General features: G+C 43.5%; 2 protein-coding genes across 3 annotated transcripts; both read left to right on the top strand.

The window, feature by feature from the left end:
- Positions 1-560: 560 nt before the first annotated feature.
- Positions 561-6571, top strand: LOC115684633 (RNA-binding protein 2-like). Its single transcript, XM_030609454.2, has 6 exons — positions 561-849; positions 4538-4674; positions 4768-5062; positions 5189-5250; positions 5342-5423; positions 6084-6571. The coding sequence occupies exons 1-6, from the start codon at positions 771-773 to the stop codon at positions 6185-6187; spliced, it is 759 nt and encodes a 252-aa protein (XP_030465314.1). The 5' UTR covers positions 561-770; the 3' UTR covers positions 6188-6571.
- Positions 6572-12342: 5771 nt separating this feature from the next.
- Positions 12343-14213, top strand: LOC115684634 (extensin-like). Of its 2 annotated transcripts, XM_056307333.1 has the most exons (3): positions 12343-13462; positions 13583-13684; positions 13940-14213. In XM_056307333.1, the coding sequence occupies exons 1-2, from the start codon at positions 12382-12384 to the stop codon at positions 13654-13656; spliced, it is 1155 nt and encodes a 384-aa protein (XP_056163308.1). In that variant the 5' UTR covers positions 12343-12381; the 3' UTR covers positions 13657-13684; positions 13940-14213. The 2 variants fall into 2 exon arrangements, with proteins under 2 accessions (XP_056163308.1, XP_056163304.1); XM_056307329.1 differs by having other exon boundaries at positions 12343-13684.
- The last annotated feature ends 909 nt before the right edge of the window (positions 14214-15122 follow it).

Raw genomic sequence — 15122 nt, 5'->3', positions numbered from 1 at the left:
AATGTCCCTTTAAGGCGCAGCCGCACCCGGCATTCATGCGTCCCCCTCCCCCGGTTGCTCTTTTCATTCCTCCTTCGAATCGCCTCTCCTAGGAGGGGCATGATGAAACTGATTGGGATTTATCGAGCTCGCGCCAAGTCCCGTCCCCACCCCGGCCCATATGTTCCGAGAGATGGCGAATTAGACCTGGTCGTTGGATGGGGCCGAACGTCGGGTTTCCCGATTGGAATCTCTCTGCCGGGGTTACGCAAGCGGGCTCGTGCCCAAGAGGAAGGGGGGGGGCCGCTGGTCCGGTCGAGTCGGGTCGGCTCGAATCGGGGGCGCTTCGGATCTTCGTGGCTCGAGTGGGCCTGGTCTGGCCCAACGGGCCATCTTATCCACGATCAAGCGAGCCCAGCCACGACGTTCCGGGCCTTGATCGGGCCCAATCGACCGACCCCCGCCCCAGCTACGGTGCGCCCTCCCGCACCGGATCCAAAATTTATAACCCCTCGCGCTGCTCCGTCCCCCACCCAGCATCGAGAAATCGAAAGGGAGAGGGGGAGCATCATGAGGGCAAAACATCGCGGCAGCATTTCCCCTCAGAAAGCTTAGGCGACCTAGGGTTTTATCCTTTTAAGCCCAATCCCCCAAGGCGAGCGAGATCTCTCTCTCTCTCTCCTCGATTCCATCTCCGTGCTCCGCCGCGGGTTCTTCTCGGTTCCCCTCCGTCGTCCGCCGCCGCCGCCGCTCCATCCGAAGCGCTTCCTCTCTGCCGAGATTTAGGAGGGATGGGGGACGGTTACTGGAATCGGCAACAGCCCGTCGTGCCTTCTCCTGGGCTGCTCAAGCGGCCTCGCCTCGATTACGGTAACTCTCCTGTTCCCCCCTGCGAGTTTCCTTTCGAAAGCGCGTTGGATGGAAATTGTTTGGGGATTTCTCGCGGGCTTTTGCCGCGCGTGTGGCTGTGCTCGATTGAAATAGGTTGCGATTTGGGGGAAAGCCCGTGTTTCTTCGTGTGAGCCTAATGGCTCTTGCGGAATTTGCTCGCTGAATGGGTCTCCGGACTTTCGGTGTTTTGTTTCGCCTAGAACTTGGTCCCGCTTGTGTTGTCTTGATTGTTTGCGAGCGGTTGCTCTTTTCGGAGCCTGGGCGGTGAAATTAACTTGATGGGCATTGCGGAAGGTGGTTAATTTCTGAGCGAAAAGCAGTATTTTGTCTTCTTATGTGGGTTTAGCTTCCCGTGCCCGATTTGTGCTCTGGATCTGTCGCCGTAGAACAACTGAGATAGTGAATTGCGCAGAGTCTTGCAGTAGTGTGCTCTTTTGTGAGTGTCTTACATGCGTAGCTACGAAAGGCCCTGCATTCATGAGTATTTGAGGCATGCAAGTTTGCACTAGAATTGTAGGTAATCGGCCATATTATGAATGGTTACGATGCATATCACCTCATCTGTGTGGTTGTTTTTTCCATAGCAATTCTATGCTTGTTGTTTGATTCATCTTCACTGGACAAACGTTTGTGTAAATATTTGAGTATCTTTAAGAGAGAGCGAGAGAAGATATTCAAAAGTTACATCTTTACACAAAAACTTAACAAAAGAGTACATTAGATGGCTCTATTCATTGAGCATGAGAGACACTAACAAAATCTTAATTTCTTTATTTATTTATGACACTTACTAACTATTGACTAATATCCGTAAATATACTTCAACACTCCCCCTTAAGCTGGAGCATCCATCTTGCTTATGACAAGTGCAAGTTTCTTTCAAAGTCTGTGACCGAAGGGCCATGGAGGTTGGACCTTACACAAGACAAGCGATGTGGATACATTGAACCGGATTTAGGACAACGACGGCTATGTAACTCGGACCTTATACGTCAAATTGAGTAATTTACATTAACACCTATTTTGACTGAAGCTTTAAAGAAACAGACCGAGATCAGAAAATTGAAAATTTTGTCTTTCTCACACAACCAAAGTAAAACATGCGAGAACTTGACTTTATCAATTGGGGGCAACATAAACTGCATCACTCCATGGCACTCGATTTCGGCTGCTCAATGGAGTTATGCTGGACTGCGGTGACTTCGCTCATCGATGGAACTCGCAATCCAAAGTGAGTCTAGCATTGGATAAATCCACATCAGGTGTTAGAGATTTTGGAAGACCCAAAATAGGTGATTCTGTTGAAGATGAGTTGCTGCTTGATAGGGCCCTTTCCATTTGACTTTTTTTCTTTAATAACTGAGAAATTTCTGTTAAGGAAACAAAAAAGCACACAAACCAATGCAAATTTGTGAAACAACCAAAAATTTGGAAACATCAGAGGATAACGAAGGAGTCGATGACAGCTGCTGGGATAGAAGACTTGACGGATCTCTGGAATGGAGAATAGAGGGACTTGGCCAGTGGTGGCCACCATCGAGACAGAGAGATGAGGACAGAGTTCAACTTTTGACAATTTTCACACTTCAGAATCAACACAGAAGATAATAGATGAACAAAGAACTTAGACCAAAACTGGCTTGATGAAGATGACAGAGAACGATGGCCAAGGAACAATGTTGACTAAGGATGGTGCTACTCTCGAAGACAACTGGAGTAGATCTACAAGCAGAGAACGACGATGCTGCTTTTGAAGACAAGTAGGTGTGGCTACCCTTGAGGGTGACAACTGAGCGAAGTGGGCAGACCCTAATTGGACTTTTGACTAATGGATGAAGAGGGACGAAGGACGGCTCGCTACTATGTCTCTCATCTTGTGACCGACGACAGCGAGGCATGAGTCCCCCTAGCGATGAGCAAAGATTGGAAGGAAGCTTGATGGGTTGACAGAGAAGAAGATGCTGATGTCCGCCGGCAACGGGAGGGGAACAAAAAAGACGATAGTTGCAACAGAGACAATGATTGAGATGATGAAGTTCAGAGAAGACGATAGTTGCAATAGAGACAAGGATTGGGATGACGAAGCTCAGAGAAGACGATAGCTGGCTTGCTTGCTGACTTGACAGAGAAGATGGCAAAAAACTTTTTTTTTCTTTGATATCATGTAAATATCCTAGGATCTTCAAGAGGAGGGATAGAAAAAAATGCTCAAAAGCTAGATAATTGAATAAAAGAGATAAAAGATGGCTCTATACATAGAGCGCGAGAGACACTGACAAAACTGTGATTTTGTTATATATGACCACGTACTAACTATTGACTAATATCCACAAAATATATTTCAGCACTTGGGATGCTCTTACTGTCTCCGACTAATAAGATTTCCCCCTTCCCTCTCCCACTCATCGTATTTCCTCTCCGTCTAGCTCAAGTATTCATTAACATTAGATGTGTTGCTAGTTGATGAAATATGCCACTATGGTTGTTGGTCTGTTAGTATAATTGTTTGATTAGTTGGAATCTTGGACATTTTGATGCCTTTTTCTCCTTTTAAGTGTCAACACTATTGCATTTTTATGTGCACTTGAAATCCTGAGATGGGTCCTCAAGGGCAGCTCATGCAGTTTTTTATCCAAAAATGAGAGAAACAGAGAGATACAAGGACGTGATAAAAGTGAATAATTAGTTCGTCTTTGAAAGAATCACGAAGGTGGATTAGTGCATTGATGGTAAAATATCTTATTTTCAAATGTAGTATGCATAACGTCAATTAGGAATGGCAGTTCAATCTGTATGTACTCTGACAGGTACTTGATGACGACTTGCTAATCTTATGTTTTTGCTTTTTTTTCTTTGATTAAATTTTGAAACATCTTTTTGCTATCAAATTTTAGAACATTTGAGTGGAGTGAACAGGGACATTGGGGTTGCTATGGACAATGCATGATTTACCGCTGTCTCTTATTACACTTGTTTTAATCACAAATAAATGACAACCTGAGATTTATTGAAGACTGCAGTTCCCTTTTTATTTGGCAATTTCCCCTTTGCTACTATTCCTCATGCGTTCTGGTTTGATGTTTTTGTGGCGAGTTGGTTTATCATGACATGTTTTCATGTAGACTTCTAGTTGGTCATCAATGTCCCATGCCTTTTGATTTAGCACTAAATGAGCTGATATTCCATGATAATTTGATTCAAGAAAGTAAAAGCAATGTCCACCTCACAGTTTGATCTAACTCTTAATATGGCAAACATAAGTTTGCATCTTTTAGGCATTTATCTAATGTGGTTGGCAAAACCAAGCTTGTCACTCTTTTCCTCCAGTGTGGGTTTGCTTTGAAAACTCTGCTCGAAATTGTTCTTGAGGTAGATACAGTATGTCAAAGAATAAATGGGCATAGTATAAACGAGAGAGGTCGGTATACATGTTTATGCACGTGCTCTCGCTTCAGTAGCAACTGTTCATCCACTTCAACTGTTGGACTTTGCCACTTTGACCTGACCGTATCAGCTTGTTTCCTTAACCCCAGACTTTTATAGTGCAGTTTGATGGTTGTTCGATTTGTAAACTGTATATACAAAAATATTATTAGTATTTTTTAACTTCTTTTGTTCCGTACAAGCAAACCAAAAGTAAAAGTTTTTTTTTTTTTTTTGTGATCAGATATCCCTCCTCCAGGCATGCCTTCTGGTCCTGAGATGCAAAACTATCTACCACGTGATGATGATCCTAATGGACCTCGGGCTGTGAAGGACACCAAGACAATAGGATCGGCATACGACCGATATCTCCAGAGCTCAGTAAGCCTTCCTCTTTTGAAGTTGTCATGGTTATGTTTTTTCAGGTCCATTCTCACAGGGTTTGCTAAGGGCGTTATCTAAATACTTTTGAAGCAACTGTCTTCACACACTCCTGGAGAAGCTAGTACATATGGCAGTGTTGGAATGGCACGAACAATGGGTGTTCAAATGCCAGGTGCTCCGGTTGCTGATCCTTCTATGATGAGCCGTCCTGGGCCTCTTGCTCCAGACATGGCACCAAATGGTCGAAATGCTGGTTATGGTGGTCCACTCCCAATGGAAGCCATGGGAAGGCCGGGCCGTGAAACGGTTCCTTTGCCTCCAGATGCTTCCAGCACTCTGTATGTTGAAGGACTTCCTCCTGACAGTACAAAAAGGGAGGTTGCTCGTATCCTTTTGATGTCTAACATTGGTTGTAGTTGGGAATGTGTCGTGCTTTCCTGAAATTTTTAACCTAATTGGAAGTCAGATAAGAAGTCTTTATGCTTTTTGAATTTTCTTGACTCACCTTTAGATATATTTCGGCCTTTTGTGGGGTATAAAGAAGTGAGACTCGTGATTAAGGAGTCGAAGCATGTAAGTCCAACTTTAGTTATTCAGTATTTCTTTATGTTTTCTGTGCTATATTCTGACCTTTTCTCATTCTACTTTTGAACTTGCATTGCAGCGTGGAGGAGATCCTCTAATCCTTTGTTTTGTGGACTTTGTAAATCCAGCTTGTGCAGCCACCGCTTTGAGTGCCTTGCAAGGTGATAATCTACTTTTAACCTCTTTCACTGTTTATTGGAAATTAAAATTAGGTAAAGAAAGGACACAAAATAAAGGAATAGAAAGGGACAAAGAAATTTGAGGAAAATAAAATCTGGCATACTTAGTGCTATTTTTTTGTTTGTTAAGACATGACTCTCAGCTTCTTACTGAAGATCTAACTTTGCATTCTCAAGATCTGTTCTTCTCTTCCCAACCACTGGAGTTTGGCTTTTGTATGGTAGTGGTGTTGGGAAGAGGGACCATTTTTAGTATGATATTTGCTGTCCAGGGCTACCTTTGGCATGTTTGTATGAATGGGGGAATAGCTAGGAAGACCGGACTTGAATTAAATTTCAGATTGTCCTTGAAATAAGTGATGAGAGATTTTAGAAGTAGACCACAATAATATGTATGAAAAGTGTGGCAATGGAGTGGGGATTACTTACACTAGGGGAGGGTCACTGTTACTTCAGATGGTGTGATAATCCCATTTGGGATGCTATTTTATCTTGAAAGAACATCACTAAACGCAGGACAAAGAAGAATGCCCATTTCTTTATTGTTATATTTCTATTTAAAGTACCTTTGTAAGTGTCTTTTTATGTAGAAACGTTTTCCACTTGTGAAATGACGAGTTATTTGGTTGATTGTTTTCTCAGGCTACAAAATGGACGAGCATGATCCAGATTCAGCTTACCTGCGGCTGCAGTTTTCTCGGTACCCGGGGCCAAGGTCAGGTGCTGGACCGCGTGGGAGGAGGTGATGGGAGAGACCAAGTTTGATGGGGTGTGGTCTTCTGCACTTTACTGGTACCCATCAAGTTTGCTCTTGCACTGGGGTTTGCATTTCCATGGTTCAGCACAGAGGTCTGTGTGCTAATCAGATTACTCTCTTCCTCCCTTAATGAGTTCTTGAGGTGCAGGATATATCTACGGGATGCTGTCAAGACTGTAGTGGTGATGCCGAATGATTCTGTGATATACGGCTGACTATGTTAATCTTGTCATTCTATGAAAGGGTAGTGTTGTATAATTGCCTTTAGATTGAAAACTTTCTAAATTTGACTCTTCCTCTGGTAGCATTTTTATGTTCTGGATAATTTCTAAGTTCTATTGAGGAAATCGTGGGAGAGAACCCAATTTTGATTTGTCGCAGCACACATTAATTCGATGTTACTGTCTGACTTCTTGCGAATGATTTCTGATCTGATGTTGTGACAAGTGCAGGCAAGCCTTGTTTCCCTGATCTTGCTTTCGTTTTTGCATTTCTCTTTCTGATATTATTGTCAAACTTACATAATGATTGTCCTCGCAATTTTGCCCTGGGTCGACAATGGAATGAGAGACCTGGGTCACCTCGCTTGGGTGTATAATTTTGCGAAAAGCAATTTTTCTTGACATTTGGTTTAGAGGTACATTCATGCACGCTTCGCTCATCCTCATCCGATGATTTTCTTCAAGCTGAATTCATCCTCTTGTTATTACTCCGTACCTTCAAATGTTGCAATCGAATCTTGCATATCAGGTGCGGCATCCTGATAATTGCGTTCGTTCCCTTTTGTCATGCTCATGCATAAAATGTGGGGGTGTCCACTTCCTCCCTTTGCAGATGCAAGGACGCGCGAATTTCGTCCATTTCGGAGTCATGTCCAACTGAAGCAAGAAAGCATGCATGCACATCGAGTAGGACCAGACCAATTGAAGATTACCATGGTTTTAATTTTTACGTAAAAAGTGTTAAAATCTCAATGATATGTGATGGCCTTTGCCCACATCTAAGTATCTTTTCTCCTCACCAGTCGATGATTGTCTCCTAAACCCCTCCTGACCAAATAAAGCGCGGTGGAATCCTCCTCTCCCCCTTTGTCCTAGACTATGTGCTTTCTTAGTTGTGCATAGAAACGTGATATGCAGAGGGAAGGATTAAAGAAGAAAAACAGCAGGAAACAAATCCGAGGGAAAAACGAGCTCACGCCACCGTTGGATATTCATACAGTTTCAGTGGATTAGATGGGGTTTAAAGGCAAAATCCATAGCTGCAGTCGGCATAGACAAGACCCATCACTCCGTAGTCCATACCACCTTGTCCAAGTCCAGAAGCAGAGCTGTAACCGAGCTAATGCCGCGAAAGCGATAATCAACTCCACCTCTTTTTGGCGAGCCGAGCTCTGTATACTTCTTCTTCATCTCTGTAGTTGCATGTTGTGCATGTGCGCGCGCGCGCCAATTCTCTTAGCTCAGGTTTTATGCAGACAAGAAGCAATCCATCAAAAATCAGTCCTTCACCGGAATGGATTGAGGAGCCAGCCTTTCTAACGAAGAAGGGCACGTGGGGGCCACTTGACTTTTCCTGGCCAGAATAGTCAATGTCGACATTGGAGAACGGAAACATCATCTAAGCTTTGTGTAGACAAAACGAGCAGACGCCGCTGTCGGTCTAATATCAGTGTCGGTGAGGAGGGTTGGCTATATAGCTCGTTCATTTGACTATGAGCAAGTAAAATTTGTAGGTTTTTTTCTCGATTTAGCAATCAGTAGGTTTCATCTTTTCCAGGATGATTTCTGGCGCAGCTGGAATGCACTTTCTAAGGGTTTTCCCTGATGGTAGTGGAGATTGTATGATCGTGTTCTCATGCAATAAAAATCGTATTTTGTTCTTATGTATAGATAAAATGAAGCAATAAGTACCTGAATTTTATCCATTTTGTGTTCAGGTACCTAATTTTTTTTGTTTGAATTTAGTTCAATGCAGGGTGCTTGTTAAATAAATTGTCATGACAAGTGATTTTGCCGATATAGTTTAGTTACTTAGCCTGTTAACCGTGTCACAAAAAAATGGTGCATAGACAAGCTTACTACGGAATTTGAAAGTGGCCACACAAATTTATCGAGGATAGATTATGGTGGGGCACCTAGGAGTTATAACACGGGGTACCTAAGAGCGCTAGGACTATAATAACTTCGAACACCTCGAATTTAATTCCATGCTAAAACTTAAGCCGATCAGAAATATAACGGTTCATCGACACTTGCTCCAATTTCCGGGCTCAAACATGGAATCGGTTTCTCTCCTCAACACGCAATTGCTTTATTAGAAATCAACTAGCATTCGCTTTCGGGGCAAGATGCATGTTGATATTACTTATGGCGTATCCGGTTATAGTAAGTACTGAAGTGGTAAGTACTAGTATTTGTCAATCTTTACATTCATGCCACATCTCAATCATTCAACCTTTCTTTTCAAAAAAATAAATAAATAAAGATTAGGAAGTTGCTTTTTTTTTTTATAAATAAAGCTGTCGCCATTTTGTCTCCACGAGGGACTGAAGAGATAAAGAGAATAGTGAATCTGCACAAATCAGGCTCCTCCGAACGAGCACATGCACACTACCATGATAATTAAAGAGTCGAGATTTCTGGGCCCATAATTACTCACTCTCTCAATTATTATGGGCATCTATCGGACTCCCAAAGCATATGCCTTTAAAAAAAAGAGATGCATTATCACTTGAAAATAAAAGTCTGTCCGATTGGACATCCATGAAATGCACATGTAATGTCTACAAAATGTTTGCATAACGGAAATTGTCCATCAAGTTCTACATCTATTTATGGCGGCCGGTTCAGTTATAAACTTTTCGATATGGCCAGTTTAGTTCTGAACCTCTTTGATGATTTTTCAGTGTAATCCTTCCGATCAATTTTTACCGGAAATCGCTGATGCGACGGTTCAGTCAGCGCCGGCCGTCCTATGAGACGCGGCCGGCATTGATGTGATCGATTTTTGAATTCTTTTCTAAATTTTCTGAGTTTTTTTCTTTTCTTTTCTTTCGTGCCGGCCATCACTGAGGCTCGGGCGACTGGCTGAGAGAAATAGGAAAAAAAAAGACAAAAAACCCGGAAAACTTTAAAAAAATTTTGCAAAAAACATTTGTATCAACGCCGGCCGTGTCGCGTAAAACGACCGAGGTCCACGTCGGCGATTTCCGGCCGAAATTGGCCAGAAAGACTACATCGGAAAATTATTAAAATATTTAGGACTAAACTGGCTAAATTGGAAAGCTGAAAACTAAATTGACAGCCGTGCAATAAGTTTATGACTCGTTCGGACAATAATCCCATTAACTTAGTCATCTCTGTTCAATTTCCTCTCTTCCGCATTATTCTCAATTATCTCATGGCACAAAGTTCATGAAATTGCAAAGTAGAGTAAAAGTGGTAGATTAATTTCGAAGCGGCCAAGTTGATCACCAGATCTGATCCACGACCACGAGCACCTACCACCCATCTCTTCCGAGTCCCACCCTATTAGTCTGATTCGAGTCTCCATTGTTTAATTCGTCGGTGACAAAATTAAGCAGCAGCACTAGCCGCATTTGACCCGATTAAACTAGCGTTTCTAGACTCAAGTGGCCATGCTGATATTATTACTCGTTGCTTTTGGAAGCATCCGATGATCACTTGCAGTCGAGACTTCTATGCCAATCACAAGACAAAAATGAATAAGCGATCGGCCCGGATCTACGGACTTTAATGCATTTACATTTCAATGGAAAGAGATGGACCGTCATGCATATGAATCCAAATTACGTAATAAATTTATAATGGACCACATCTGAGTTTTGAACAGGAGTTGATAATGTAGAAACGAAAGGGCAGAAGAAAAGACGAAATCGGTTGAATATATAGTACGTAAGGTGAAGGAGCAAAACGCAATGCACGCATCTCACCATCATCGGTCAGCCTTCACGTCCTCGGATACTTCACACGTCTTTGCCTCAGTGAGACGACGACAAAGACAACGACGACCCATCTTCCCCAGTTACCACCTACACCCATCTTGGCAATGATAGCCGCTGGTGAAATAAGAAACCTTGATGATGCAAACGTAATGGACCTAAGTAAGTCCCTAAACTGCTTCTTCTGAACTCTCGGACGAAAAATTTCGGGGGTGTTCCCTGGTAAGGGGGAAGAAAAACATTTTCATCAAATTAGGGGGGCTAGGTGTGTGGGCACTTGCACGTTAAAATAAGAAACGCAAACCCGACAACTCACCAGGGTTACTTGGCAGGTTGGGCGTCCCTCGTCAGAGATTCGGCTCCTACTCTTTGGTGAGGTAACCAGACAAGAACATATTATATGAAGGAAAAGAAAAAATCGAATGAATTTCTCCCCCCCCCCCCCCCCCCCTCGGTTTACCGCCTCAAGTCGAAGTTATGATAAAATAAATAATTAGCTAGATAGAGTTGTTGCCTATGGTCCTAAGCAAGACCTTAAAAAATTTCGTCTAAGACCAATCCAAATCTCGGAATCTCTGGGATGTAGAACACCTAGAGGGTATCTCCTCTCCCTGAAGAAGACAAAGATATAGATGGAATTAGGGGATGGGAGGTGTGCGGGTACCGGCACGTAAAAATAAGAAACGCATTCATGAAGCCCACTGTCACAAGGAAATAGGCCACGGAGGCTCTCATAAAAGTGAAAGCTCCGTTCCTTTGGTGAGGAAACACCAATGTACACATCTCATCGTCATTTGTCAACCTTCACATCTTCAGATACTGCATACATCTTACCTCAGTGAGACGACGACGGCGACGACCCATCTTCCCCAAGTACCACCTAATACCATCTTAGCAATGATAGCCATTGGTAAAATAAGAAACCTTGATGGTGCGAACGTAATGGAGCATATTACATGAAGGAAAAAGAAAAATCAAATGAAACCCTAATGATTGGACCCCCTTTTTTACCGCCTCAAGTCAAAGTTATGATAAAACAAATAGTTAGCTAGATAGAGTTGTTGTCTGGCGTACTACGGAAGAGTAGGTGAAGAAAGACTCCTTTACGTATGGAAAAGCCAAGTTGATTATTATTATCCTGCATGAAATCTCCCGTGTATGCAGCGAATGGAGCCACGTTCATTCAATTCCTTCCAATCCCCTTGTGCTTCTTCTAGAGGGGGAGGTTAAAGTCTCCGCACGATTCTCTCTCCTTGCCTCATTCTGATTAACCGAGAACTCATTCTTTAATCCTTCGTTAGCAAGATGAACGGTAGTTAATGTTCAATGCAAGGTTAACAAAAACAGTACGATGAACGCGCGAGAAGTCGACCGGACATATATGCAACTTCGAATCGGTTTCCTATCGAGGTGGTTGTGTTTCATAAATCAACATATTTATGGATGATAGGAACACCATGCCTTGGCCGAATTCACCATACCTTGTCCTAACTCGAACTTGTCTTATGGTCTTCTGTATGTAGTCCGGTTCACTAGAGCTAGTGCGCGTACCAAGAGGTCCACACACATGCCGTATATCAATGCTTAGAGTTTAGTGTCTAAATTGGAGGCCCGGGCTTTATTACATGATTTAGAATAAGCCCCATCCTAGCTATAGCTAATTATTGGTCACATCAATGCCAAGGTGGTTTAGTTAATGTTTGGGGAAGATGTGTTCTCATTGTCTCTTTGAGAGAGAGAGAGAGATTGAGCCGCCTGGTCCCGGATGCGATAAAATCATGGAAAGTTAGGCAAAACACGTGTTTTTTCTAAAGAACTCAAGGGTAGAAACATGTCGGGAAGAGAGAGGACTGTGCTTTTGTACTATTCTTCATTTCCTGTGCATAAAAGAACAAAAAGGAGTAAAGTAATGGGGCATAGCCTTGACACTATTACTCTCTTTCCTCTCTTGCTTAGCTTGCATCCTCTTAACAATAGGAGATCAAGATCCATGCAAAGACTAAACAATACCTACCTAAGTCAAATTTGTTGATGGCACCCCATTGACACCTCATCATCCGGATTTCCTATTAACTTATTTTGAAACATTATTTTCCCAATGCAACTCTCTTTTCTTTTTTTTACCACATTTCCTAGTGTTAAAAGGGTAAACGCAAAAGCCATATAAGGGGGGAGGGGGCATCCATCCATAGCACAACAAAAACCTTTCTCTGGCCAAAATGGCTAAGATGGCCCCTCTCATTTCCACTCTTCTAGTGGTACTGGTCTCTCTTAACTTGCCCCTAGAGTCTTCGGCAAACTACGGTTACTATTCTCCTCCACCTCCCAAGAAATCTCCTCCCCCGCCGTCCCCGCCGCCTCCGACTCATCCCTATCACTACAAATCGCCACCTCCTCCGGTGCACTCCCGGCCGCCTCCGAGGCATCCGTATCACTACAAATCGCCACCTCCTCCGGTGCACTCCCCGCCACCTCCGACTCATCCCTATCACTACAAGTCCCCGCCACCTCCAACTCATCCCTATCACTACAAATCGCCACCTCCTCCGGTGCACTCCCCGCCACCTCCGACTCATCCCTATCACTACAAGTCCCCGCCACCTCCAACTCATCCCTATCACTACAAATCGCCACCTCCTCCGGTGCACTCCCCACCGCCTCCGACTCATCCCTATCACTACAAGTCCCCGCCACCTCCAACTCATCCCTATCACTACAAATCGCCACCTCCTCCGGTGCACTCCCCGCCACCTCCGACTCATCCCTATCACTACAAGTCCCCGCCGCCGCCGCCTCCGACTCATCCCTATCACTACAAGTCCCCGCCACCTCCAACTCATCCTTATCACTACAAATCGCCACCTCCTCCGGTGCACTCCCCGCCGCCTCCGAGTCATCCCTATCACTACAAGTCCCCGCCACCTCCAACTCATCCCTATCACTACAAATCGCCACCTCCTCCGGTGCACTCCCCACCGCCTCCAACTCATCCCTATCACTACAAGTCCCCGCCACCTCCAACTCATCCCTATCACTACAAATCGCCTCCGCCTCCGCCCCCTCCTCGTGTGAAACCCTACAAGCCTCACAAATCTCCACCACCTCCTCCTAAGGAGCACCCCTACAAATACAAATCTCCCCCTCCTCCACCGCCCGTCCTCAAGTCTCCGCCGCCACCTCCTCCCCAGAAGCCCTATGTTTACAAGTCTCCTCCTCCACCACCACCCACGAAGCCTTACAAGTACAAGTCTCCTCCTCCACCACCACCCACGAAGCCATACAAGTACAAATCCCCACCACCTCCACCACCCGTCCACAAGCCACCACCCACGAAGCCATACAAGTACAAATCCCCACCACCTCCACCACCCGTCCACAAGCCACCACCCACGAAGCCATACAAGTACAAATCCCCACCACCTCCACCACCCGTCCACAAGCCACCACCCCACCCTTACACTTATGCATCACCTCCTCCTCCTCACCACTACTAGAGGTTGACTGTCGAAATACTCTCAAAAGGTAAGTTTGCTTTAAGAGTTTGCGCTATTGATCACTCTTCACACTCAAAGTTGATGCTCATTCCTGCAATGGCATACAACAAATTTGTGCTGACTCATTCCTAGTGCTTCTCTGTTACTTTTTCTTACTCACGCATGTTTTTACGTATATCTGCCTGGTTTTTACCATTCAATCACGTCCAGTGTAATTAAGGGGAAAAGAGAAAGTTGATATAATATGTACTGACGAAGAAGTTGTGTACTTTTTGTTTTGCAGGACGCGGTGAGTCCTTATCGAAGAAATAAAGAAAATGGATGCTGAAGAATCTTTATACAGACAAGGAAAAAGCGAGAGGGTTTCGCCGTTTGCTTTGGCCAACTGAGCTAGCGAATGAATAAATAGACATATAGATGGTTCTTTTTTCGTTTTCATGTACTTTGGCTTATTCTTAGAGGGTTTGTCGTATGACTGTATTTGAGCTTTCAGCCTCCGTGAAAATTCCGAGGCTGATCCGATCATATAATAAAATAAATGTTGTGTTTTCCCTTAATCACCTCCTTTCACTCTTTTCATTCAGTTTTTCCCCATCTAACAAGAACCCGAACCACATGGATGCTCATGCGCACGTGTGTTTATGTGGACGCTGGCATGCACCTTTCGATGGATCTGATGATTTTAGGACCGAGCAATAATTTTAGGAATGCAAATAAACACTGGTTTACAAAATTAATTTATAAAACTATGTGCTAAATTATAAGTGGTATCCAAACACATGAGTAAAAAATTTGTCATATCATTCTGTAAAACAAACTTTACAATCGATATTTTGTCCACACATTATTGGCTTTACAGACGGTGGGGTACTTTTTTCTTTCTATTTTTTGTTTTATTTTCACCGGCATGGCAACTGATTGTTGGTCCACAGTGCAGGAATTCAGTATCCTAACTTATCCTACATGACTGTGTACATGAAATTAATTTTTTGATCGAGTCACTAGATCCATCGTCAATAATTCATAGAGGAGAAGAGTCCAACATTGTTTCGATGGACTCCATCTACCCAAGTTTTTGCTATTTTCTTCTCTACGACCTGTCAAATTCAAAGTTGCAGCTTGATCATAGGGTACGTCGACTGTAATTTAATGAAAGTACGTAAGCCCCACGTCCATCCAGATGAAATCAAGGAGATTCGTTTCCTTCCAGGATAACCCGACTTTTGAATCGTTCGTTCGAAATAAATGATCAGAAGATTCATTTGACACAGTCAAGTTCAAGAAATATTAACTCATACAGATCTCTGATTTTGAGAAATCAATTATGTTTAACATATATTTTAAGTTCTGGTGACATATTAATAATTGCCTGACATGGGATGCAAACTCAAGCCTACAGTGTGAAAGCCGTCCTGTCCCATTCTTGTTAATGTATGTGTTAGTCTTGTTTGCTCCGGAGATAGCTA

Source organism: Syzygium oleosum, unplaced genomic scaffold, assembly GCF_021117445.2.
Source record: "Syzygium oleosum isolate NSW1041296 unplaced genomic scaffold, Sole_v2.1 Sole_v2.02, whole genome shotgun sequence".
Taxonomy (NCBI): Eukaryota; Viridiplantae; Streptophyta; class Magnoliopsida; order Myrtales; family Myrtaceae; genus Syzygium; species Syzygium oleosum.
The sequence above is the reverse complement of the archived record's forward strand: the minus strand, read 5'-3'. Positions and strand labels throughout refer to the sequence as shown.